At 40.4% G+C, this 27,202-nt stretch overlaps 2 protein-coding genes and 1 non-coding gene across 3 annotated transcripts in view; 2 read left to right on the top strand and 1 right to left on the bottom strand.

Annotated features, from left to right (window-relative positions):
• The window catches only part of LOC133040072 (olfactory receptor 10J1-like), a 37,985-nt gene extending 12,351 nt beyond the window's left edge, over window positions 1-25,634 (bottom strand). The window contains exon 1 of the mRNA XM_061119817.1: window positions 25,127-25,634. Within this exon, the coding sequence (XP_060975800.1) occupies window positions 25,127-25,634 (508 nt within the window). The remainder of the gene's footprint in view (window positions 1-25,126) is intronic.
• Window positions 12,971-18,981, top strand: FCER1A (Fc epsilon receptor Ia). The gene is made up of 5 exons (XM_061119816.1): window positions 12,971-13,105; window positions 13,526-13,546; window positions 14,639-14,893; window positions 16,565-16,822; window positions 18,522-18,981. Exons 1-5 carry the CDS (start codon window positions 13,048-13,050, stop codon window positions 18,716-18,718), a joined length of 789 nt encoding a protein of 262 aa, XP_060975799.1. The 5' UTR covers window positions 12,971-13,047; the 3' UTR covers window positions 18,719-18,981.
• Window positions 21,597-21,703, top strand: LOC133041752 (U6 spliceosomal RNA). Its single transcript, XR_009689327.1, has one exon. It is a non-coding gene; the product is annotated as a U6 spliceosomal RNA (small nuclear RNA).
• Window positions 25,635-27,202: the final 1,568 nt, after the last annotated feature.

The raw sequence follows: 27,202 nt of genomic DNA, 5'->3' as shown, positions 1-27,202 counted from the left end.
CAGCTCCATGTTTTGTTGTTGCTGCTATTCCTGAAATGAACACCACCCTATAAATGGAGGTGCGGATGCAGTAATGTCCCCTTTGCATTAGTTATCACTATTTTTTTTTTTAGCATTGTTGATTGTTCTTTTTCATTTGTCAGTTATTCAAAAGTAAATGTTCTCGCAGGAGTACCTCTAGGCTTTCCAGAAGGACCTGTGTTCATCGGTCTGCACAGTTCCAATTATCCATCTAGCAAGGTTCAACCTGCTTCAGCTTTCAATACAGGCAGCCCACTCCACAGCCTCTTGCTGCTGGAGTCCCCATCAGCCTCTTGTTATCAGAGGAAGACATCTAAGATAGCATGTCTCTACTGCCTTCTGTTTTTCTCACCTAACCCCTGGGTCCTTTGCTTAGCCTTGCCATACAGAATGTTGACAATATTGAGTAACTCCTAGCACACCCCATCTTCTTTTTGGACTTTTCCTGTAAACTCTAGCAACTTTAGATGCTCTTCTAGAATAATGCTTCGTAAGCCTTAAGGCAAAAGATGACCATGAGTTCTCAATTTATTGGAGGTAGAGGGAATGATTCAATAATCCCAGATGTGGTTAGAAAGGTGTTTGGGCACTGTGTTGAATGCCTTCCTTCCCCATTTTAAAGAACCTAGCTCTTCAAATCTCTAAGCTTCAAATCCTGACTCTGTAATTCAATAGTTGTATGATCTCTCTACTTCATGGAAATCAGGATGCTAAGGGTATCTACTTCATAGGGTTCCTGTGAGTCTTAATTGGATTAAATCACTCTGATATAGAGTAAGTTCTCAGTAAATGTTAATAGTTATTAATACTGCTACTACATGTTTATTGTTTTTATTGAAACACATTATAACTTTTCCTTTTTTTGTTTCTGCCTGTGAAAATCAAGATTTTGACAAAGTCAAATGTGGTTTTGTTACTGAACCCAGATCTGGCTGCTTGTTGCTTGATAGCCAGTTCTCGGGAGACAGGGGTTAGTAGGAAAGGAAAGGTAGCTTTATTTCAGATGCTGGCAACTGGGAGAGAAGGTGGATTTGTGTCTGAGGGTCACCTTCCAACTGCTGCTCAGGAGGCAGAAGTTTGAAAGGGGTGTTTCAGGGTTGTATGGGAGGAGGGTGGGAGCAGGATGGCACAGTCAGTTCTGACTGTCATCTTGATATCAGTGACGTGATGGTCTGATCGGCATCCTCTTTGGTTGTTTTGAGTACTGTTAAACTCTAGTTTCAGCACTTGTTCCCACTTCTCAGGGACAGTTCTCAGAATTGTGTGAAGTGGAGTGGCTTATGTCACAGCTTTGGTCTGGTCATCATGTAGTCACCTCTCATCACATGGTCACCTTCTTCCACCTGGTGAGGGGGCTTCAGTGTCTAAAACACAGCTTACAGGATACGGCTCAGAACATTATCTATGACTCTTGAGGAGGAACTACAGGCCTTTGGCTCTGCTTGGTGACTAAACTATTGTTTTGTCTTGTGTAAAGGTTTAGAATGTGCGGCATAACTGAGTTCTAGGGTGAAGGTTGTGCTTACAGTTAGCGGGACCTACATTTTTTGCATCTTTGACCCTGCACAGTATTCAGTAGATTGCTGTGCATGCAACAGCTGCAGAACAAGTCAAGAAATACAGTTTCTGTGATACAATAGATGTTTCTGAAATGCAAATATTCCACATACTATTGGTAAACCAAGGGATAATGTCAGTATAATGTGGGAGTTAGTTCATACAAGACTTTTCTGAGCATGTTAATTTTTTTTTTTATTATTATCAAAGAATAGTAGCTGAACATAGATTTTATTAGCACACTGAGACACAGCAAGGAACAGAATACCCTACACAAAAGTCATCCACTTAAAGGTTTTCTTCTTGGCTTAGCTTTACCACATGTCTGTCTTGAGAATGTTCTTACATAGTTTTCTCTGGCTTCTGTGCATTTTCTCCCTGTGACATTCTTCCATCAACCTACCTTTATCTTTGAAGAAGATCAAACCCTATGTCTATTGTTGATTTTATTCATTTAATTAGAAATTTAGCATATCCTTTTAACCATTTAATTTATTTAGTAGAAATGCTAATGTTTTTGTTAGTGCTCTGGTTATAAGATTTGAATGATCTACCACAATATTTTTCTCCCAAGAGACTTGTTATTTTTAGCGTGTGTTTTTGCAGAATGCAAGGACTTTTAAAAATAAATGCATATGACATTATAGCAGAAACACCTGTGTTGTGTTTGAGACCTTTTAATTGAATTGAAAGAGTGAAAGCATTTCTCCCTTTTTGTCAATTCAAGGACTTAACACTTTCAACTATTTAACTTTGTCTTCCCTCATTACCTGCCCTGCTTCCTATCAGCTAACAAATATGATCTAGCTTCTCCTATAAAATCCAAAAAGCAAAGATATCACTTTGCTAACAAAGGTCCATCTAGTCAAGGCTATGGTCTTTCCAGTAGTCATGTAGGGTTGTGGGAGCTGGACTATAAAGAAGGCAGAGGTCAAAGAATTGATGCTTTTGAACTGTGATGCTAGAGAAGACTCTTGAAAGTCCCTTGGACAGCAAGGTGATCAAACCAGTCAATCTTAAAGAAATCAATGTTGAATACACATTGGAAGGACTGATGCTGAAGCTCCAATACTTTGGCTGATTCATTGGAAAAGACCCTTCTGCTGGGAAAGATTGAAGGCATGAGGAGAGGAGGACAACAGAGGATGAGATGGTTGGATGACATCACGTACTGAATGGACATGTACTTCAGCAAACTCTGGGAAATGGTGAGGGACAGGGAAGGCTGGCATGATACAGTCCATGGGGTCACAAAGAGTCAGACATGACTGAACAAAAACAATATAAAAATCAAACCCTCTTTTGACCCCACATCCTCCTACATCACCATTCCACAGCAAAACTCAGAAACTGTTCTACACATGCTTTCTCTATGTTCTCACCTATTTACTTTTCAACGTCCTTCAACCTTGCTTCTGCACATACTAATCCACTGAAACTGCTGTTGTTAAGATCCCCAAATTTTCCATATTGCTAAATCCAAAGAACAAGTTTCTCCTCTTATTTCACCTCTCAACAAGACTCTATAATCAATCAATTATTTCCCCTAGAACTATATTCTTCAGTGTTAGTGACAGATTGAATTCCCTGAGATGTCTCCCAATTACCTGGCTGTTTCTTCTAGACTCTTTTCTGGCTCTTCCCATTCCATCCCTCTTCTAAATATGGGGATTCTTTATGCTCTGTCCTGGGATCTTCTCTGTTTTATAGCTACTCTTCCTCTCTCTTTAGCTGACCTCATCTTAGTCCAGTGGCTTTATAAATTTGCCAATGATTTTCAAATTGATGTCTCTAGTCCTCACACTGCTTCTCAGCATAAACACTTCGATATCACAAAGACCCTTCAACCTACAGTATTCCCAAACCAGAAGACTTGATTTTCCTTCCTAAATCTGGTACTTTCTCAGATTTCACCATATAATAAATGATATCAACATTTAAGTCAATGATTAGAGCTGAAAACTCAGGAATCATATTTTATACTTTCTGCACTTTCCAATCGATCAGCAGGTTCTGGAAGAGATCATATGTTTCTGTAACATTTGCAAAAGTAATATATTTTAGCTGCATTTGGATAAGCCCACTGTCTTTTCCCCATCAGATTTCCCTCTGTCGTACTTTCTTTTTTATTGGCAGCATGAGGGTAGCTGCAGAAAGCTTTTGGGATACAGACAAGACCACCTTGAGTTGAGGATTTGTTTAGTTCTGGCTCAGTATAATAGATACACATGGTTCACAGCCACTTCCAGGTATGGGAAAGTACCTCAAACCAGCCTGGAATAGAAATGGCTTTCAGGAAAACTCTACCAAGAACCAGCTCTCCTGACCTCAGGACACAAAGGTGGAGGGGCAAAGATCGCGATGCAGCTTGAATGCATCCTCCAGTATTTGGCATTGGGAATTTGTGGGCAGTGAAGGAAGACAAGGTTGAAATATCTGGAGTCAGAAGTTAATCTTGTCAAAATATTTTTCTAATCATCAGATGTATGTGAAATTGTAGGCAGAGGATTTGGTTCATTCCTCCATCTAGTGAAAATGGAAGTTATCTCTTATCAGGAATCTACTCAATAATGTAGAATACAAAATTATAAGCACACTGTGATGATTTTGTCTTTTTTTTTTTTTTTTTTTTGATGGTGATTAAGCAGTATAGAATTGATCGTAGTTCTGTGTTTGTAAAGCTCAAACCTGCAGCAGTACAAAGGGTGGAACTGCTCATGTGAATGGTGTGAAAGAAAAAGGAAAACGGAGTCACCATTGATAAGACAGTTTTCTCAGATGGAGTCAGGAAGGCACTGAGGAAGTGGGACTTATGCATGTCTCAGTCTGAATGGAATCTATCATTTTGCACTATTGTCCTCTCAAGATACTTACTGAACCGCTGCTCTAAAACAACATGTGATTCCGTAAGCACAAATATTGCCTGACTTGCTTCAGAGTCAATTACAATTCTTGCTAGACAATTTAGCACCCTGGTAGCTTGTATCTTTACAAGCCCTTAACTCTTTCTCTTCCCTGGAACACTCCTTAGGTTTTACCCAAATCTCTGTCTCCATCATGATTCTTGCTGCTAAGTCACTTCAGTCGTGTCCGACTCTGTGCGACCCCATAGACAGCAGTCCATGGGATTTTCCAGGCAAGAGTAATGGACCCCAAATAAAGTTCTTTTCCTGTGTGAACTTAATATTAATTATTGCTTGGCAACCACATTTTCCATGCACCCCAACTATCAATAATAGAAAATACATGCAGATCAGTGATGCTAGAGTAAAGAATGAATTATATTTCTAGTTTATCTTATAGAGAAGCAAAAATTGCCACCCCAAAATATGTCTCTTTGGCAGATTAAGTATTTTAGGCTGGTTATTTTCTAATAGAAAACAGGGAAAAAACTCTGAAAATCAAGTAGAAGTTAATCTTTTGTAGGAAACATTTATAAGGGAAATCTCCATCTGTAAGTCTGTCTCCCTTGCTGAAACAAGAAGAGGATGACCAAATCTCTAGAGATTCTTATTAACAGAGAAGGCACACACAGACTTAAATCTGTGTAACAACCTTACCCTTTTTTACTGTGCTTTTTCAGGTAACCTTCCACAATTGACTCCCTCCACCCTCCACAACCTTTTTTGTCTTTAGCTGAGGGTGGTATTTTAGGTGAGGGCTTCTGCCCTTTCCATGACTTACACAGTTCTCCTGGATTCCTCCCATGTCTACACAACATTAAACTTTTGTTTGATTTTCTCCTATTAATCTCTCTCATGTCAATTTATTTCTTAGACCAGCCTGAAGAACCAAGGAGGGTAGAGGAAAATTTCTTCCTTCCTAACATTCTGTAAAATGTGATATTGTGATATCACTGTCCAATGAAGAGGAGAACAGAGTATGTTGTAAATATATGTAGGAAATGTATTTCTGGATTTTGTAATATTCATGTCCTTTTCCAGCTTTTATACTTTGCAATTTGTTGAGTTTGTTTTCTCATTTTAGATAAATAGTCATTCTAATATCTAGTACTGTATTCATAATTTTCTAATCACCTTTTTAAGGAGGATGCTCCAAATTGTGGAAGTTTCAGGTACCTGAAGAAGGAATTCATAGGGCCTGGACTCCATCTCAGGCCTGCCTGTGCTGATTGTGCTAGGCCGCCTCTCCAATGGACTCTGAACTCTGTGCTTAGCACCTGTGGGAATGACAATGGAAGGATAAGACCCCCTCTGGGCAGGGGAATCTTGAAGATCACATCCAGGTTACTCATTGCCTAAGAGAAAACGGGCGCTAATCACCCCGGCCTCCAGACAGTATCTATCGGAATGTAACCACAGGCTTATTGATTATTAACTGTTTTAACACATAACACGTGAATGATGGGGTTATTGTGATTGCATTTATCCTTCCTTTGTAAGCCTCAAGGGATTTGGGCTGGTGGGTTTGGACAGGTACTCATGGGGTATAAAAGATTTTCACAAATGCTTGTTGGGGTCCTTGGCTAAGAGGAGACTCTGCCTTGGGCCCGCCGGTGTAATAAACTGCACTCCACTATCTGCATTGTCCTTCTGAGTGAGTTTGTTTCCCGGAAAGCACGGCTATAACATACCTAAAACTGGATCCATCATTCCTACCTATGCACACACATATATTTTAAAATCAATATAATTCCCAGTCTTAATATAAAAAAGAAATAAAATGAAATAACTTTCAGTAAGAAAGTATATCCATGATAAATGTGACAGCTATAAATGTAGCCTTATACAGCAGTGAGGTATTGGTGATACTGTTACAAAGGCTGTTGCCCAAGAGTCATACCTCTGCCCCTCTGATCTAAGGAAGGAAGGAAGCTGCAAAGAGAAAAGCAAGAACTGATTAGAACCAACTAGGCCCAAGATAGCAGAAGATTTGACTTCCAGTGGCCCTTAGAAGTGGTCCTAGAGTCTCATTATATGCTCATGGTAATATATTAGCATATGCTGACACACCCATGGGCGCCATGACAGTTAGCAGTTGCCATGACAACAACTGGAAAAGCCCACACAAGGATTGAACAGGAGCGCTGCATCAGTTCCAGGTCCAAACCACACCCCTGCGCTTGGATCACTTATGAATATTCCTCCCACACTTTCCAGTTCCTCCCCTTTTACCTCGACCCTCTTACGTACATGGTTTCTCTGTCTAAACTAGGTTGAGAAGTTAATTTGTGGACCAAGTTCCTGCTTCTTCATTCTTTGACCATCGAATAAAGCTGATGCTGATCTAATCTCAACATCAGTTTCCTTATTGGCAGCACAGATCCAAGCAGAAAAAGAACCTCCCTGGCTAAGACAAGGGATGGCGAGGATCCTGGTGGGGTCTAGCTGACTAATCTGGTAACAATACAATGATCAGGAACAGTGTGGCTGTTGGTGATCTGATTTGGGGAAACAGTGAATGATCCAAGGATGCTCTTCTAGGAAAACCCAATGTAATCAGATAGTGTAGGGGATCCCTGGAGAAAGAGAACCATGCTTGACTTAACGTGAGAAGCCGTTTTGTGATCTAAGCCTGGTCACAATGTTTACCCTTCAATAGGTCTCACTAATCAACGATCTTAAGTAAGGGAACTCTAAGAACAAAGGAAAAGCAGTCAAGAAACTAGAGTTCAGCTGTAAGACAGAGCTCTAGTTCCTCCTTAAGGGATATACATAACAATCTGATATGGCCTTTGGGTTCTGCAGTAACCAAGGCGGAGGACGGAATGATATGCTGACCCTCTTGACTTCAATCAGCTAAAGCTTGTGCTCAACCTTGACCCCAATTGTATGCTGATTCTCTTCTGCTCAAGCCCCTTCATGAATATATTATGTACCCTTAGCTTAAAACTTCTCCAGTTTTACTCTTCAGGGAGATACTGCTTTGGGAAAGATCTCCCTATTTACTGCTAGTAATAATAAATCATCCCTCCTCCCAAACTTTGACTTGGTTATGACATCTGCCAAGAGGCAAAGCCAGTTTACAAGTGACACAAGAATATTCTTCCATCAGAGGACACAATAGTTTCTTTCCTATAAAATCCAGTATATATGAAAAAATGTAAAAATGCTTTGCATTATTTGTCAAATAGATTCAAGGCTCGAATAATTATAAAATACCTGGCTGGACATTGGAAAACAGTGTAAAGGCAGAACAATTCTTTATATCATGCAAGGCTGCCCTGGATATTACAGGGCATTGGGTTGCCTGCTAAATGCTAAAAATGTATCCTGCACACTCAGTGAGACAAGCAACAAGCTACTCCTCCCAGTTTCCAAAAGTTACTTATTAAAATGCAAATATCCTTGGCTGGAATAAGACCTCTTGTCCTTATCTGCTAACAGCCTAAAAGGGATTCCTTTAAAAAAAAAGAGTTGTTACCATTTTTAACTGTGTAATTCTGTAAGGAAGGGTAAAATAAACCTAGCCTACACTACATATGGCTTGAGGGCTGACTCTGCAAAACTGGATTTTGTCTAGAACCACACCTGGGAATGATCTCAGGACTCCCACGGAGCAACTTCTCTCCTCTACCCCCTAACCTGTGAGTGGAGGAAGGGGCTCCTTGAGGCACAATCACTCCAATGTCATCCGGGCTGCACTGCCTTCTGGACCAGTAGCCTTTCCTGTTCATTTTCTTAAGGACAGCAAGAGTTTCTCTCTGCTGCTCCAAAGTCCAAGGATCCTAACAAAATGATTGTAATAGCAGTAATAAAATCATGCACAACATTTACTATCTGCCAGCCTCTCTTATAAAGCTTTTACTATATTAACTCATTTAATACCCTCAATAACAAGTACTGCCACTATTCCCATTTAACCAGAGAAGATGCTGAGTCACAGAGAGATTTAGTAACTTGTGGAGAGCCAGGTAACCAATAAGTGATCTGAGCTGAGAATCAAACTCCAGAGCCTGCTCAGAGCCTGAATACCTAATCAGTCTTACACTTAATCTCTTTAAAATATTCCTGGATAATAATTTTTTTCTTTTAATTTTTAAATTTAATATAATTTAAATTTTTCTTTCTTTTTTTTTTTAAACACTACCATTCTTCCCAGGAATCTTCCTCAGCAGGCTTGTAATTCTGTTCCGTCTGTTCTGAAGGAAAGATCAGATCACTTAATGATTGTATCTGTTGGAGGCAGAAAGGCAAGTCAGAGGCCCTCTAGGTCTCTTGGCTGGAACATAGTATTTATAAGGCAGAGGTCACATTTGCTTGAGTGTACCTTATGGTTCAAACTGTTCCCTATCTACAAGGTGCCACAGAGATGCCTCATCTGGACACCTTACAATGAGTAGATCTTAATAGTTCATGCATGACTCTTTGAGTTACAATTCCCCACTGATACAAAGTGAAGAACAAATAAAGGTTTGGGGGACTTCCCTGGTGTTCCAGTGGCTAAGACTCTGCTTCCACTGCAGTGAGCCTGGGTTCAATCCCTCACTGGAAAACTAAGATCTTGCATACTGTGCAGTAAGGCCAAAAAACAACAACAACAGCAACAAAAAAAACCCAAAAAACACCCAAACCACTAAGGTTTCTGAAAACCAATAATGGGTCAAAATTTGGGACGGAGATGTTGTTAATGAGTGTTGAACATATGAGTATCTGGATTCAATGCTTATTATAAGAAGTGAGATTAAGAGAAAAATCTATGGGTCCCAGTGAGTACATGTTTCTGATATCTACAGGCAGAATGCAAGAAATCAATAGCACACTCCACCTAGGTAGTGGATAAAAAAATTTGGAGAATTTTTTTTTAATAATAAGATAAAGGATGTGTAGGACTTGACTGGTGAATCAACCAGTTATGTTAGGGTAGAGCAGAACTATGATTTAATCTTGTGTTTATTTGTCCCTTCTGAATTCTCATTTTGTTCCTTTGGGTACCTGAGGTCTTGGAGTATGAGAATTAGGATATGCTTTATTCTTCCTGATGTTGATATTTTTGGTTTTGTTGTTGTTGTTGTGCGGGTTGAGGATGGGTGGCTTGGTTTGTTTTTAAGTTTTAATGAACTGCTTTAGTTGAATTGGTTAAATCATTGCTATTACTGCTACCAAAACACTACCTTCATTTCACTGCTGGACACTGAAGCTTTGCTTTAGGATGGTGGAGGAAATGAAAATAGTGTGTCAATGACAAACCTTATTGTCTCCATATTAAGAACTAGTATATCTCGAATTCCAGTCCACCTCCCATTCAAGCAGGGAATAACTGAAGACTTGGGGGGGAGGCTTTAAAGTAGACTTTTTGAGTCACAGTAAAGTGACTGTCTCTAAAGGATAATTTTATTGTAGAATCATTGTCCTAGGGTAAAAGAATATCTGGTAACTCTCCTGGACAAACTCTCAACAGAGTGGTGAAACAGATTCCGTCTTTGTCTCTTCTAGGATCTTGGTATTTTCAAATATGTGCTGCCCTCTGACAGCGCCTCAAAAATTGCATCTTCCCCATTTCTTTCTCCTCCTCTTCCCCAAACAATTTTTCCCATTCTATTCATTCCTATAATACTCTCTTCTTCATCACTATGGGGAGGAGTGAGATTACTTATATAAATTATATTGGCATAACATGCTGGTTATCAAGTAAAACATCCTATGCATTTGCTGATTGCCTTAGTCCTGTTGAAATGGATGTTCCTCCTGAGTATTGAATAATGGTAATAAATGGCATCCAGTCCCATCACTTCCTGGCAAATAGATGGGGAAACAATGGAAACAGTGACAGATGTTATTTTCTTGGTCTCCAAAATCACCGTGGATGATGACTATAGCTATGAAATAAAAAGACTCTTGCTCCTTGGAAGAAAAGTTACAGCAAACCTAAACAGTGTATTAAAAAGCAGAGATATCACTTTGCTGACAAAGGTCCGTAGAGTCAAAGCTATGATTTTTCCAGTACTCATGTATGATATGAGAGTTGGACCATAAAGAAGGTTGAGCACTGATGAAATCATGATTTCGAATTGTGGTGCTGGAGAAGACTCTTGAGAGTCTCCTGGACTGCAATAAGGTCAAACCAATCAATCTGAAAGGAAATCAACCCTGAATATTCATTGGAAGGACTGATACTGAAGCTCCAGTACTTTGGCAAACTAGTGGGAAGAGCTGACTCATTGGAAAAGACCCTGATGCTGGGCAAAATTGGGAGCAGGAGGAGAAGCGGACAATAGAGGATGAGATGGTTGGATGACCTCACCGACTCAATGGACATGAGTTTGACTGAACTCCTGGAGATAGTGAAGGACAGAGAAGCCTGGCATGCTGTAGTCCATGGCATCACAAAGAGTCAGACCTGACTTAGCGCCTGAACAACAACAACAACAATAAAGGAGAGGAAAGATAGATTTATGGAGCATCTTTTACATAGCAGATGCTCTTCAATGCATTTTACACATTATTATCTTCTTAAACCTCTTAATAAAGACATGATCTGGGTATCATTATTGTCTCTATTTTATAGGTAAACCCTAATCCCATAAATACCGGGAGTATTTGTATTCAGATCTTTAAATACTTACACTTTCCAAAATAACTCTCTGCTTTCTTTAAAGATCTGTCACTAAGATATTGCACAACCTGGGACCAGTCACAATCTTTCTTATCTGAAACTTTCTGTTTAGGAGTCTGTAGACCCATATTCTCTAATTTCAGAGAAGTTGAAAGCTTTGGTTAGATCTTTATGTACAGCGACTTTATGTTTAATTCATCAGTCTTAATTCAACAGTTGGTGGGGTTTCCCTGGTGTTTCAGTGGTAAAGAGTACTCCTGCCAATGCAGGAGACACAGGTTTGATTTCTGGTCCGCGAGGAACCCACGTGCTGAGGAGCAACTAAGCCCGTGGGCCACAACTGCTAAGCTTGTGCTCTAGAGCCTGGGAGCTGCAACTTCCGAGCCCACAGGCAGCAACTACTGAAGCCTTCATGCCCTATGGCCATGCTCCACAAGAGCAGCTACCGCAGTGAGAAGCCCATGCACTGCAACTGCGGAGTAGCCCCTGCTTGCCACAAGTGGAGAAAACACACGCAGCAGCAAAAACCCAGTACAGCGAAGCATACACACATAAATAAATAGAATTATACATATTAAAAAAAACAGCATGGAAAAGCTGCCATGATAGAATGGGGCCTTGCTGGCTTCATATTGCCTCTGCTATTTCAGAGTTTTGGCAAGGGCCAGATAATAATACCACACATGAAAAAAACTTTGTGGAGGGCAAGTCACTGTAGATATTTATGGAGATATTATCTCCAGTGTCATTATCAATAACAAATCCAGGAAGAAGGTGACTAATTCTGACCTAGAGTTAAAAAGAGAAGAATTAGTCATTGAGGTCCTGGAGGGAAGAAAACAGATGTGGATTTAAAGGAGAAAAGGTGATCAGGCTAGAGGATTAGAAACATAAAAATGGACAAAAGCTGGAGTAATAAAATAAATTATATTACTGAGATCCCTGTAAGTTATGGTTTAACATCTGCCTTCCTGTGTTGTAGACCTCATCAGGACCCATGGAGAGAAGGAGTCTCCAAAAATATCTCCAATTTGGCTGGTTGGACAGTGGGTCATCAGGGAAGCACACTAAAGTTTGTGGATTTGTGCACTAATGGATCAGCAGGAAATTAGGTAACAAGAGGGTTGGTAACTCTGGAGAACCACAACAGAATTTCAGCTAGAATTATGGCCATACTGTAGACCTGCATAAACAGTAGATCATCATGATTGTGAATTTTGCTCTAGGATCTGATTTTTCAAATATTTGAGTCCCAAATTAGCCATTTACTAGGGAGTACCCTAAGATAAATGACTTTACCTCTCGAAGCTCCAATTTTCCTCTCTACAAAATGTAGATAATGATGGTACATCTTCATAGAATTATTTTGAGAAATGAATGAAATATAAGGCATATTTAGCATAGTGCCTGACCTATGTTAGGTGAATAATTAACTGTTATTTTTATTCTATTTTTCTCTCCTCTGCACCCCACTTTTCTAAGTTGCCAACAAGATAACTATAAGTTGATAGTTTAAGGAAGTTTTGTTCCTGTGTGCCTAGCCTCTGCCTCTCTCCCACTAAATTCCAGGTGTGTACACGGAGGTGGAATGGAGGGTATGGGGATAAATATAAAATTGCCCTGGAGACCTCCCCTGGTCCAGTGGTTAAGACTGTGCATCCACTTCCACTGCAAGGGGCATGGTTTCAATCCCTGATTGGGGAACTAAGATCCTGAATGCTGTGCAGTGCAATCAAAAAAAGAAAAAAAATCAATAAATGATTTTAAAACTACTTATATGAAATTGCCCTTTCAGGCACCACTCTGAATGTTATCTCCAGAGAAGGAAGCAAACCTAGGTGCAGCTGATGCGTTAACCAGATATGACACAGAGAACATTTCCTTCTCCTTTTTACTTTCAAGTTTATTCTAAGGCCCTGGATCTCTGCAGCTCAGTTGGAGGCCACGGAGAAAATGCCTACTATTCCCATGGGAGCCCCTGCCCTGCTGTGGGTAGTTCTGCTGCTTTTCTGTAAGTAGAGTTACCAGCTCCCCTGAAGGGGCCAGAACAGATTGGGGGAGCGGCTGGCGAGGGAAAGTTGACAATTTTATTGCCGACTTTTTCTAGGTTATGAGCAAACTGTGGGTCACTTCCCAGGGATTCTGTAGGGAGGACGAGCTGGATGGCAGAAGAAGGGGGGTTGAGCACCATCTAAGGAGGAAGCCGGACTAAAGTCTGGTCCTTGCTATCAAGCTGGCTTTTCCTAGAGGGTAAAGGAGGGACAGCAGATGAAGAAGCGAAGCTCCTTCTCTCCCTGGAACAGAGTCATGAAAAGATGGTTGGCCCTTAAGACTCCATGGATGTAGACCTCAGCATCATAACCAAATCCCAGTCTTCAGGTATCCAGAAGGCTGGGGACAGACACTAACTTATTGTCTCTGGATTTTGCAGCTCCAGATGGCCTGTCAGCAGGTGAGTCCTCTGTCCTTGTTCCCTCAGCATTTCAATGTCTGGGAACTGCCCGCCCTTCATCCTTTCCCTTCATCCCATCATCTATTTTTTAATGATTATTAATCTGCTCTTCCCTGTCTATTGCACTTCCACCTACCTCGTCTTCCTTCTCTCCCCCATTCAAAAGCTTCCCACACAGCACTTCATTCTCTCAAGTCACCCTCTCCTCTTTTATGCAAGCAATCCTGTCTGCTGAGCATCTGTCTCAGCCTCTGCTCCAGACACTATGCCGTACACTCATTCAATTCTTACATCATCATCACCATTATTATTATTTCCATTTTATAACTGAGGATACTGAAACTCAGATTAAGTAATTTGTTGGAGGTTACATGGCTAACAAGGCACTGGATTCTAATGTAAGTCCCTTAAATCCAAGTCTAGTTCTCTTTTGACCATATCACCTCTTCCTTATCACTGCCTGGCCACTTCCAAAGTCTTTGTTCAAATTTGTGCCATATCTCTTTGTATTGAAAGCCTTTTAAGACTGATCCTCTTGGTGATTATCAGTGCTTTCCAGAATTGACATATGATTTTCATTCCTTATTCGCTCACAATTAAATAGTCATAAAAATTTAGGGCTGGGAGAGGCCATGCATTTCGTTTAATCCACTACCTTAATTCATCCATTATTCACTCATTCATCAACTCAATAAATATTTAATGAATATTCACTATGTAGTAGTCATTGTGCTGAACTATGTGTGAACATCACAGACATAATCTCTGCCTGAGAAGAGACTTCGATTCTCATTTACAGGTACTGAAATTGGAATCAAGAAAATTAGAGGGATTGCCCTCTTTTGTTTTTTAATATCTTACACTTCCATCCTGTTTTTTCCTAGGTTGGGAGCTAGGGTCCCTAGGTGGACCACAAGATTCTTTCCTCCTTCCTTTAGTCCTAGGACTCAGGATAGTTTCTTATCAACAACAGTTTAAGGGTAGACTGACCATTGATTGACTATTATTATGTCTGTACTCTGGAGGCCGAACAGATTTCAATGATATTTTCCCTCCTTCCATATCTCTTTCCACAATCCGTTCTTCTCAAAGTCATCTGGAAATCTAAGGTGTTCTTGAATCCACCATGGAGAGAAATATTTAGAGGAGACACTGTGAGTCTGACATGTGGTACGAACAGTTCCTCTGAAGATGAGTCCCCTGTGTGGATCCACAATAGAACCCGTTTGGCAACGTCAAATCCAAGATTGGACATTGTGAATGCAGACATGCAGAACAGTGGGGAATACCAATGCCGAATCAAAGGATATGCCGTTAGTGAACCCGTGTACCTAAATGTCACCAGTGGTAAGTTCCAGGGTTACAGAAATATCAATTCTCTCATGTGTGGAATGGCCCGTCTGAAAATGGGGAGAAAGCAAGTTACCCCAAGGCTTAGAGAAGCAAGGGTGAACTCAAGGTCTCTCTCCACATACGGGTCCATCTGTCTTCTGCCTCTGCTCCATCTGCCCTGCTGCCTGCTCTCAATATTCTAGCAATCTCCCAGTGCTACTCCCCTAGTCTGTTTCATTTCTATCTTCTCTGCCTGGGTACAGATGCACATTACGTGGTCAAATGGCATATTGGATATGTAAACATTACAAAGAGTTCTTTGATTTAAAGATTTAGTTTGCCATTTCCATGTGTCATGACCTGAATATTAAGTTGTACTCTTTTTGTTTGTTTATTTATTTTTTAATTGAAGGATAATTGCTTTACAGAATGTTGTTGTTTTCTGTCAAACCTCAACATGAATCAGCCATAGATATACATATGTCCCCTGCTTTTTGAACCTCCCTCTCATCTCCCTCCCCACCCCACCCTTCTAGTTTGATACACAGCCTCTGTTTGAATTTCCTGAGACATAGAGCAAAATTCCCGTTGGCTATCTATTTTACATATGGTAAAGTAGTAAGCTGTACTCTTTATTTTGAAAGATATCTCTTTACATTCCTCACGTACTCTACTTTTACTTAAGAGCAAATCTTAGGTTTGCTTCATCACTCTCCCACTGTCCACAACTAGTGCAATGTGCTCAGGCATGTGTGGGTTACTTGGTAAATGTTCAGTGAACAAAGTCATGATTTCATTTGAATAGCTAGGTCATTTATATTTTGTTTTATATTTTTAAATATAAATATTTTTAAAGTATAAGTATATTTTGTATTTTTCTCTTGAGTGAAAAGAGATGTTTCAACATCTGTGTACAAATTCTAAGTAGAAACTAAAGTAGTGTAAAATAGCTTCTTTATTTTTTTGGAGTCCTCAAGGATTGCTCCTCAAGAAAATATGCCTATGCAACCTAGACACATTTCCATTCTAAATTTTGAGTTCTTAAAATGACATTAGCCATACAACCTGACTCTTATATTTTACTGACTCATTATTGACAAACATTCATTGAGAATCTACTGATTCCTAGGTATTATTAGGCACTGGAGATATGATGAAAGGAACAGACATGCTCCTGACCTCTGAAGTATAGATCCCAATGAGGAAAAGGACATCCAATCAATAATTACATAAATAATTGATTCAAATTGTGATGCATGTTCTGAGGAAGCTGGAGGCTTACTGTGATTAACAGAACTGGGAAGCACCTGTAAGTTTAGAGAGGACAACTTTACTAGGCTAGGACTCTCCAGGCAGAGTAGGTTTATGTCCCCTTTAGTGACCAAATGCAACAATAGAGCTGAAAGGGATATTGGGTTTCAGTCCTCCTATGGCTGGGCTCATCAAAAGTGTCAGCAATGTTGTGGCCCCAGAATTACCTTTCAGGAGGACAGAGTATTTATCAACAGAGGAGACAGGCTGTAAGCATTATTTTGTATTTCCTTTTTATTGACCTTATGAGCCAAGAAATGGGTTAATGATAAAGGTTTCTGATACACACTCTCTGCATGACCTTTTTTATTTATCTTATTTTTATTTTATTTTTTCTGTCATTGTTAAATAAATAACTTAATACATATTCTTCAGACTGGTTGCTCCTTCAGGCCTCTGCTGAGGTGATGTTAGAGGGTGAGTCCCTCTTCCTCAGGTGCCACAGTTGGAAGAATCTGAATGTCTTCAAGGTGATCTACTACAAGGATAACACATCTCTCAAGTACTGGTATGAGAACCACAACATGTCCATCACCAATGTCACAGAAGAAGACAGTGGCATCTATTACTGCGAGGGTAGAGTTCAGAAGCTCCCCCGCACCTCTAATAAACTCAGGATTACAGTAAAAAAAGGTAAGTTGGTGAAGGAAAGGGAACGAGTCCATAGCAAGGGAAAGGAGAAAGAATATGTGAGCCTAACGTGACTGAAGCTATAGAATGGAGGCATCTGTGATTCCTTAAATGTCTACTAGATTTGCGATGAGGAGACCAGGGGTAGAGTGTATCCCTTAGTCTCTGTCTCAGATCCCTTACTCATTCAATGGCAACAGTAATACCTGCTCACATTATGGATTTTTTACAGATGTTAAATGCAGTAGTTGTGAAATGGATTTTTAAACTGTTGAACACTAGTCAAGCAAAGTCATCTATTGCTGCTGGGGAGAAACTTACATTTATCAAATAGAAAAAGAGTTTCAAAGTTGAAGGAACAAGCTCTTTATAGCTTGAAAAGTCTATTCTAGCCTATGAGGGATGGGAAAGGAAACCAAGTCAACAGGCTGTGTGCCTGTGAATTAGGAGATGAGAAAGAGGGCTTGATGTGGAAAGAGTAGTCAGGCAGGCTGCCTCTGTAGTCAATGAAAGGCTGCCATTTCCAAATTTCATATAAAAGAAGGAGCCTTTAAAATATTTACTTTGCAATGAGGAAATCAGACATTTGCTTGGTACACTTTGCTCATGCCAAAATCTTAAAAAACATGAGACCAGAAGCCACAATTAATTTCTAATGGTAGTTCTCTGTTAACTAATTTGAGACCTGTTGTTTGATTTTCACTGTGTTTCCAGTATCCTTATCTATAAAATAAAGGGTTTGGACTAAACTTCATTAAAATTGCTTGGAGAATTAAAAAAAAATAGTGATGTCTGTATATCATCCCTTGAGATTCTAACTTAATTAGCTTGGAATGAGGCCTGGACATCAATATTTAAAAAACTCTTCCAGGTAATGGTAATAGGCAGCCAGTGTTGAGAGTTACCAGTCTAGGTGATCTGTGAGTAATTTCTGGCTATAATATTCTAGGGTTCTATAATTCTAGAAAAATCACAAAAAATTATTACTTTGTAAATAGAATAGCAGAATGACAAAACAGTGAACTTGAAAGGCAATTTACTTATTGCCTTGCTTGCCTTGGTCAGTCGCTCCATTGTGCCTGACTCTTAGCAACCCCATGAACTTAGCCGGTCAGGCTCTTCTGTCCATGGGATTTTCCAGGCAAGAATACTGGAGTGGGTTGCCATTTCCTCCTCCAGGGGATTGTCCCAACCCAGGGATCAAACCTGTGTCTTCTCCATCTCCCGCATTGGCAGGTGGGTTCTTTCCACTGAGCCACCCGGGAAGCCAACTTATTAACATTTATGATCTAGCCCAATATCTTAATTTCACCCAACAGACATGCAACAAATGATGACTGCTTGAGAAATAAGGCATTGGTGACACCCTGCCCTTACTCTATCTGCTTCCCACCTCCATGTCCTATGTGGACATTGGTCTTGTGAGGCTCCAAGGAAGGGGTCATCTTTCCTATGACCTTTCCCCTTAGGCATATTGGCCAAGCCGTTAGAAAGGGACTGTGGGGGAAATACTCAGGACTCCCTAGGGCTTCAGGGAACACAGACTGAGGAACCCGAACCTATGAGTGTTTTGTCTCTGCTCCTGGATGTCATTTCATGCTAGAAGATGAAGGACCATGTTGGATCCTTCTTTTAGGGAAGATGAAGACTTGAACCTCACTTTTCAATTCCTAACATGAGTTATGTTTCTTATTGCATCTAGAGTACACGTACACTCAAAGCAACTATTTCTGGCTACAATTTCTTATCCCATTGTTGGTGTTGATTCTGTTTGCTGTGGACACAGCGTTGCTTATCTCAACCCAGAAGCAGTTCACGTTACTCTTGAAGATGAAGAGAACCAGGAAACGCAACAGATTTACAGACCCACAGCCTAAACCAGATCCCCCAGGGAACTGATGTCACTCAAGAAACCTCTGCAATAGCAATTTCTTTTTGGCTTTAGTCAACGCTTCTCAGTTGTCAAAGACAACTCACAAGGTACATAGAAAATGATCACGGCTTTGTAGAACTGCTTCATTAAACTGGTCAAGTGGCATGTAATAGTAAGTGCTCAATAAGCATCATTTATGTAAGTAAAGAAACGAATAGATTCATTTATTAGCATCTGTAAAAGAGATATACAACTTGAATAAAAGTATGAAACCATGTAATGTGACACTTTTAAGTATTTGAGGCTTGCTAGTTTTGAGGCAAGAACCATGAAGTCCTAGATTAGAAATGTTCTCTTTTGTAATGTTCTCTCCTTTGTAAGTCTGACCTACGAATGAGAATACAAGGAAAGGTGCGCTGATGAAGCTGATCATTTTCATCCTCTCTCTTCACTTACTATCACATGAACTTCTAGTTCTTGGCAGAATCTGGGGCAGGCTTGAGCCCCTGAATACTGGGAGTGAGGCTCAGTCTAAGAGTTCCCTGCTATTGGTTCACTCCTCTCCTATCTCCCCAAATTAAATCTTGTATATCCTCTTACAGTACCTGAACTAAGCATCTTAGAGAAACTCTAGAACATAATAAGAACTCTCACAATGAAAAAGTGCAGGACTGAATAAGATTTCAAACAATGTCCCAGTCTCTTTTCTCCCACCCCTGCCCCACCTCTGCTCATGGAGACGGTTATACGGGGCCCTGGGGAAAGCATTAGAGAGGAGAGCAAGGTACTGCTAGTGCTGACCAGGAGTTCACAGCAGGAAACGGGAGATCAGAGCACCTTTAGTTTATTTGTTTTTGTGAACAATTAATAAAATAAGGAAGTGAAGGAACATTTGTAAATATTCATAAGACTGACAAGTCCCGTTTTCTCCAAAGGGGTCATAAAAAATAGGGAAATTATTAAAGCTTTTTTTTTTTTTTTAATATAGGTATCTGCTGTCAGCACGAGGGAAACCCTTTCATCCCCTTGAGTTCTTGTGGCTGAACTAATAATAAAGTTGACAGGAGACAAAGAAAGAAATTTTAATTTATGTACTCAGAGGTCTCATAGAAATGGGACCTAACAAGTGGCCAAAGCAGGCAACCTTTATACTTTTTAGACAAAGAAATGATACATTTGAAAAGAATTGACAGGATGGAGAAGCTTAGGTTTGGAGTGCTCAATTTGTGAAGAATCTAAACAGAGATTGGGCTTGAGGTATTAAATAAAAAAAGAAACAAGATTTTCTTCTTATTATTATTTTGGAGGATAGTTGTATATATCCCTTCACTCCATCCCACCTGTTTAGGTCCTCACAGAGTACTGGGCTGAGCTCCCCGTGTTTTATATATACATATATATCTTTTTCATTTCTTTTCAATTATGGTTTATTACAGGATATTGAATATAGTTCCCTATGTCATATAGTAGGACCCTGTTGTTTATCCATCTTATATATATGGTTTGCATCTGCTAATCCCAAACTCCCAAATCCATCCAACCTGCTTCTTAAGTAACTTTAATTAAAAATATTCAATATGTCATTGTGGCATATTTAGGGACAGCCCACGTTGAGCCCTAACACTGGTATGAACCTCCTTGACACTGTTCATGTTTTTTTTTTTTTTAATCATTTCAGAGAGATAGTGACCAGATTCCCAGGAAAGGGCCTTGGCATTTGGCTTTGTGTAAAGAGGCCTTATGGGTGGAGAAGGGATTTTTCGTGCAACAATAGGCCAGGAAAAGGCCTCATAGGAAGCTCCTTGCTGCTATTCCTAGATATTCCCCTACCTTTAAGAAAAGATAGACGGTCTGTTATAGTTACAGCCTTGGGACCAGAGTCATACAGAACATTCCTGAACAACATTTAGTCTCACAGTGTTTTACACACAGCTATACATCAGGCTGAAGAGCACGTTACTTACTCCTTTATTTGGTCTGAGGCTAAGTGACCCAGAAGAATTGACAGAGATTGAACATGGATAGTCCAGGCTTTGTAAGCTTCAGATACATCTTTCTGAGTCTTGACTGTTACACTTCATTTTTACTTCCATTTACATTCTCAGCCCCGGCTTGCAAGCACTATGGACTGAGCACAAACCTGGAAGCTCGAGCTGTTGATAACTAGCTGTGTGGCTGGGGCAAGTCCTTGCCAGTCTCGGATTCCATTTCTTCTTTGTAACAAAGGAGGTTTGGACCAGGTGGTCTCTAAGCTCCCTTTTAGCCCAGACATTTGTCTTTCATTACACGGGAACCTGGCTCTATGTGGTGACTCTCCAGCACAAAGGTTCAGAACACATCCACCAAGAAGCTCCAGTGTGAATTTTTCTTTCATTCTCCACATTCTGTTCTCTCCTTTCACTGTGTTCTTCCATATATTTAAATTTCAGGCTCGTATCAGACTTATGTCTACCATCTATTTCTGCATTCTTTCTTCCCGATAGTCATATGTCTATTCTGTAGGGGATGTGGAACACATAGTTGGATCTTGAGTACCCTGTGGACCCTCCAAATATGGCACTTATAAAGATGTCTTTTTATATATATATATATATATATATATATATATAATCTATCTGTGACAGAGAGATAGTATGAATGTCACCAAATGATTAGATAGAAATAATTCATCCCAGCTTCACTCTCTGTTACCTCCAATCTCTTACCATAATGGTCTAGACTAACCCATAAAGCTAATTTCTTTCCCATGTTCGCGGTTCCAAATTGTCTGTCATAAACTGTCACAAACTCCCAATAATAAAGGATTTGTTTTTGAATATCAAGTCAGTAGCACCCTGCTACTGGCCAATTGAAGACAAATTTCCATGGCCCTCAGGAGTAGGAAAAGACAAAAGATACACCTTGGTGCTCGCTTCGGCAGCACATATACTAAGATTGGAACGATACAGAGAAGATTAGCAGGGCCCCTGCGCAAGGATGACACGCAAATTCGTGAAGCGTTCCATATTTTTCAAAAAAAAGAAAAAAAAGAAAGAAAAAAAAAAAAAAAGATACACCTTGTCAGTATTTCAGGAAATTTAATACTTGAAGAAAGGCTCTGCTCTTTCTCTCTTCTCATTAAACGGAGTGTGGAACAACAGAACATCTCCTTGAAGTCAGAAATGGGAGCTTTATGTTGAGATTGGCAGAGGCACTTGCCAGCCTGGGTCCCCAGAAAACCTCAGAGAGTAGTATTATCTTCTTGCCTTAAATTGTCTACCTGGCCCTGGGCAGTTAGTCACCAAGCCCAAGTCCCCAACTGATGCCTTATCAGCTTCCATGACATTCCCACCACAAGCCTTTTTACTCTATAACTGTGCCCAGGATCACTGTTAAAGCTACTTGCATATATCACTTAAAGCATCCACAATCTTTCCCTTCTTGAAGACTTTCCTGTTTTTCCTGTTATTTGCAATTTTGAACTATCACTGAGAGAAGTCAGTAATCTCACTGCAAGGTAAGGAATGCAATGAAATTGAACTTGCTTGCAGAGAAATTTTTGAAGACAAAGAAATGACTTCCTGTGGATTCTGAGAAAAACGCTAATTTTTATTTATATATTTATTTATTTATTTATTTACAAGTTTGCAACAAGGTAATACTGCACTGCCACAGACTAAGCTGAACCAGAGTAAATATCCTTCAATTAATAGAATTAAATTTTTGAAAATTAACATTTTTTTAAAATTAAAATACAGGAACCACTGATCTTCTACCTTCACTAGCTCATATCAAGGCTGAAAATTTGGAGTCTCCATTGACCAACCACTGTTTTAGAAATGGGATCCTGAAATGATGCAGACTGGGATCTCTAGGAAACAGAGTCTGAAACAGAAATTTGAAAGCAGCAAGTTTATTAGGGAGTGCTCTCAGCATCAACACCCATGCGGGATGAAGGTAGAGGGGGAAGTGGAAATGTGATGGAGTCACGCAGAAACCTCAAATCATCTCACAGATAGGAATTCCTGAATCTGGGAGTACCCTTCATAGCTGTCTTAAATTGAGGAAAGGGTGCCAGTCTTTATACCCTGAAAAAGATAAGTCATTGGAAAGGCTACCCATGGGAAGGGGCTGTGACTCTGGAGATGGCAGTTTTTTAGCATGGTAATTCCTGAAGCGGGGCTCAACTGCATGCTTTCAGCCCAAGACATTTCCAGCAGCTAGGGAAATAGATGTGTGTGTCCTGAAGGGGCCGCACCAGAGCAGCTACCAAATACAATTTCAAATTGAAGTGAGCGTGACACTGGCCATCAGATCTTTACCTAACAGTTTTATCTAAACAGAACTAATAAGAAAAAAAAAAATATATAACTGTTTCTGGCTATCCTAACATAAATAAACTGACTCTGTCATTTCTAAAAATATAATCACCAAGGTAAAGATATTTTTTATCTTTTATCTCTGGTCAGATTATATACACTAGTGTTTCTCAGCAAAGCTAGATATGTTATGTTGACTTAGAAGATTTGTTAATTTCCGTTGGTTTGTCCCATTTTCAGCACCTAGCTAACTTCATGACACTCTTACAAGTGACATTTTGCCTCTGCAGGATCACCCCATGGGATCAGCTAGATTCTGGAGACTGCAGAAGCTGGGTTTGAAATGCAGGCTTTACCTGTTCTTTAGAATCGAAGGCCAGAGTGGAGTGAAAGGATGAGGGAGAGAGAACCAGAGCATATGCTTTCACCTTCTGTGATGCTCAGACATAAAATGCTGTTTTTTAAACTCAGGTTTTAAGCTGGGAATATCTAAGAAGAAATTTCTGAAGATTAACCTCTGAAAGCTTAGGTGGTTTTTGTTGTTAAGTTGCTGAGTTGTGTTCAGTTCTTTTGTGACCCCATGGACTGTAGCCCGCCAGGTTCTTCTGTCCATGGGATTTCCCAGGCAAGAATAGGGGAGTGGGTTGCCATTTCCTTCTCCAGGGGATCTTCCTGACCCAGGGGTCAAACCTCCCTCTTTTGCACTGGCAGGCAGATTCTTTACCACTGAGCTGCTGGGAAACCATGATAGCTTAGGAGTTGACTGGAAAATTTTTTCACTAAATCAAACTTCAGACTTCTGCTCATTAATAAATGACTTCAGAAGCTGTAGTTAAAGTGCTTACATTTATAACACTATTTCAAAGATTTAGGTCTACTCTGCAAAAGGAAGTTTGATTCTTCTTGGCTCCTCCCAGCCTCCATCCTCTTTCACTCCTGTGTTGGAGGTGTGAAAGCATTAAACTGTTCATTATGATCTCCTTTCCCAACTGGAGTTTTCTCACTAGTTTTTACCTAGGCATCTTGGGACTGGACAACCCACCTCTGTGCTCTCAGTAGCTGAAGATCTTTTGTATTACCACGTTTGTACTCCTCATTTCCAGAAATAGTCAGTTAGGGCAGTTCTATCCACTTGGAGAGTGGGCTTTTTGTTCATTCGTTTGCCTTTTGAAGATCCCTCAGGCTGTGGTGGAATATTAGCAAGCAGCAAAATCAGATTACAAAAAGCCTTCAACATCCACAGAAAAGGAACATGCATGTGTCTCCACACTTACTTGTTAAATAAAATTTTGCACAAATTACTCCTACGCCCTTAACCACCACAACAGAGGTTTTTCTGAGGTGGTTTCCAAGCACTTTATTCGTTAGCCTTTTAGAACTCTGCTGAATTTTGTGTCTTATTGCAGTTGTACAATCCAACATATTCTCAGGACATATTTAGATACGTACACCAGTGTGTGACAGAATACGGGTATGAATGACCCAAACAGATAAATCTTTTCCATATATTCTTAAGGGTATGAAAAGTCATTTTCTATCCTCTCTTAAGGGGAACACAGAGAACCATGACCAACTCAAATGGAAGCCTCCAGTTTTAGCACTGTCTATTCTTGATCCCATACTTAGCAGCATTATTAAAACAGCATTAAAATTAATATATGTTTACGAAATGAGAGAAAAGGCCTTCCACAAACTCTCCTGACTAAGAGGAGAGGGGTTTTTGCCCCGCGGCTCTGCACAAAGCATCTTTGACATCCTGGTTCCTCAGACTGTACACGACAGGGTTTAGCAGAGGGGTGATAACTGTGTAGGTCACTGAGATGAGTCTGTCCTGTCTCAGGGAACTCTGGGACTTAGGCTTCAGGTAAATGATGGAGGCACAGCCATAGTGGATGATGACCACGATGAGGTGGGAAGCGCAGGTGGCAAAGGCCTTCTTCCGACCCTCAGCTGAAGCAATCTTGAGGATGGTGGAGATGATGAGGACATAAGAGATGAAGACCAGGCCCATGGGTACAACAAGGACACAAATACTGACCAAAAAGTTGATGATCTCATTGATAGTGGTGTCTGTGCAGGCCAGCTTCAGCAGGGGTCTCACGTCACAAAAGAAGTGAGAGATGACAAAGGCATCACAGAAGGGCAGGCCAAACACAGACGTTACCTGGACAATGGCCATACTCAGGCCAATTCCCAGGGACCCAGATGCCAACTGGATACAGGCCCCTTTACCCATGATGGCCGAATACCGTAGAGGGTTGCAGATGGCCATGTAGCGATCGTATCCCATGGCTGTGAGCAAGAAGCAGTTATTGATACCAAAGGTTAGATAGAAAAAGAGCTGAGTGGCACAGCCTTGGAGAGAAATGGTCTGATGGGGATTCAGGAGGCCAGAAGGCATACAGGGAATGATGGCCACAGTATAGCAGGTCTCAGAGATGGACAGCATGCTTAGGAAAAAGTACATGGGAGTATGAAGATGACGGTCCAGGCGAATAATAGTCAAAATAACGGCATTGCCAGAGAGAGTCAGCAGGTACAAAGTTAGAAAGACAACAAAGAAGCCAAGCCTGTGCTGCCACCCGAAGCTGGAGAAACCTTCAAAAAGGAACTCAGCCACACACGTGGAGTTTCGCTTTGGCATTGAGGGAGGCTGAGGTCTAAAAGAGCTCAGCAAAGGAAAGAAAGGTATGATGAGTTAATCATGAAAGATAGTAGGCTGGACCAAGGCCTTCAGTGAAGGGTGTCTCCACTCTCTGAGCAATGCCTGAGACCTCAAGAGTCATCAGGGTTCAGCTTAGACCACATGCTCAGAGCCATCACTTTCCCCCCTCTTTTCTTTGGTACTATAAAGGTTTTACCCCAGGACCCTGGGGTTTATGGCAGAAATAGATCTGAGAAAGAAAAGAGAGGCACATCCAAAGGCAGGTTTGTAGAAATAATTACCCAGCCATTGAAGAGGTGAGTCCAGGTCCAGGAAGAAGCCCAGCTCTAAAGTTCTTCCTCTAGCACTGTTTTTTTTTTTTTTTTTCCAGAAGAGAAGATATTTACAGCCAATAAACATATGAAGACATATTCAAATGTCAGTATTAATCAGAGAAATGCAAGGCAAGATGGTGACATATCATTTTAGACTCATTCAACTGTCAAAAATAAACTGGCCAAAGCAAGTGTCCTCCTCCAGCACTTTTGATTTAGCCCCCTCAGCATCCAATGGGGAACAGTGATCTAAGTGAAAGATAAAAGATACCCACGGCTGATATTCTTTCAGCACTGTCAGAATGCACTATCAATACCAAATATCCTGCAAGGGTCCTAGGATGACTTCTCCTCAGAACCCTTTGTCCTAGGCTTTACTTCCCTAAGTCCTTTACAGTCCCTAAAATCTACTGTGATCATAAGAGACTCAAAAAGACCGTGCAGGAATTTAGCTTATCTCCCTGAATTCTAGCCAAAGGCAAGGAAAGAATGAAATAAATGAAATAAATCTTCACTTACCCCTTCCAGTCACTTCAAGTATGAAAAGGTTTTCCTAGTGTGAGAAAAGATAAAACATTTAATCAGAGAAGATATTCTGTAACAGATGTTCTATTTTTGATTTCAATATTGTATATTCCAAGTTTTGATGGAGATAGAAATGTGCTTATTTGATGTGAACTCAGGATTGGAGACCATAATAGAACAGAGTTAACGTTGCCCATAAACCCATATCTACCCCTGATTACCCACCGTTTACCCATTACTGCCATTCAGGAAGCTAAGATAGATCCTAATTATATCCGTTTCCTGTTCATTCCTGAAGACAGTGTTTCCTGAAATTCTCTCCACTTTTCTTCTCCTCTCCATGCCTTTACCAACACTCAACTTTCAGCCTCAGGGATGGGGAATACGTGTAAATCTATGGCTGATTCATATCAATGTATAACAAAACCCACTGAGAAAATAAATAAATAAATAAAGGAAAAAAAAAAAAGAAAGTTTTCCTAATTAATCCCCTTTATTTCAGAAGTCCAAGTCTTCCTCCTGACTGTTGTCATAACACTCTTTTAAAAAGTCCGCTGATGGAGATTTCTTGCACAAATTCCTACATGCATGCATACTAAGTCACTTCGGTCATGTCCAACTCTTTGTGATCCCATGGACTGTAGCCTGCCAGGCTCCTCTGTCCATGGGATTCTCCAGGCAAGAATACTGATACGGGTTGCCATGCCC

The sequence above is a fragment of the Dama dama genome, chromosome 20 (assembly GCF_033118175.1).
Source record: "Dama dama isolate Ldn47 chromosome 20, ASM3311817v1, whole genome shotgun sequence".
In the NCBI taxonomy this organism is placed as follows: Eukaryota; Metazoa; Chordata; class Mammalia; order Artiodactyla; family Cervidae; genus Dama; species Dama dama.
Note: the sequence above shows the minus strand (reverse complement) of the source record. Positions and strands in the feature narration are given on the sequence as shown.

Coding starts and splice junctions, on each gene's coding strand:
- FCER1A (XM_061119816.1), top strand. CDS start 13,048: ATGCCTACTATTCCCATGGGAGCCCCTGCCCTGCTGTGGGTAGTTCTG. Junction 13,547..14,638: donor TCCAGATGGCCTGTCAGCAG/GTGAGTCCTCTG, acceptor TTCTTCTCAAAG/TCATCTGGAAATCTAAGGTG. Junction 16,823..18,521: donor CAGGATTACAGTAAAAAAAG/GTAAGTTGGTGA, acceptor TATTGCATCTAG/AGTACACGTACACTCAAAGC.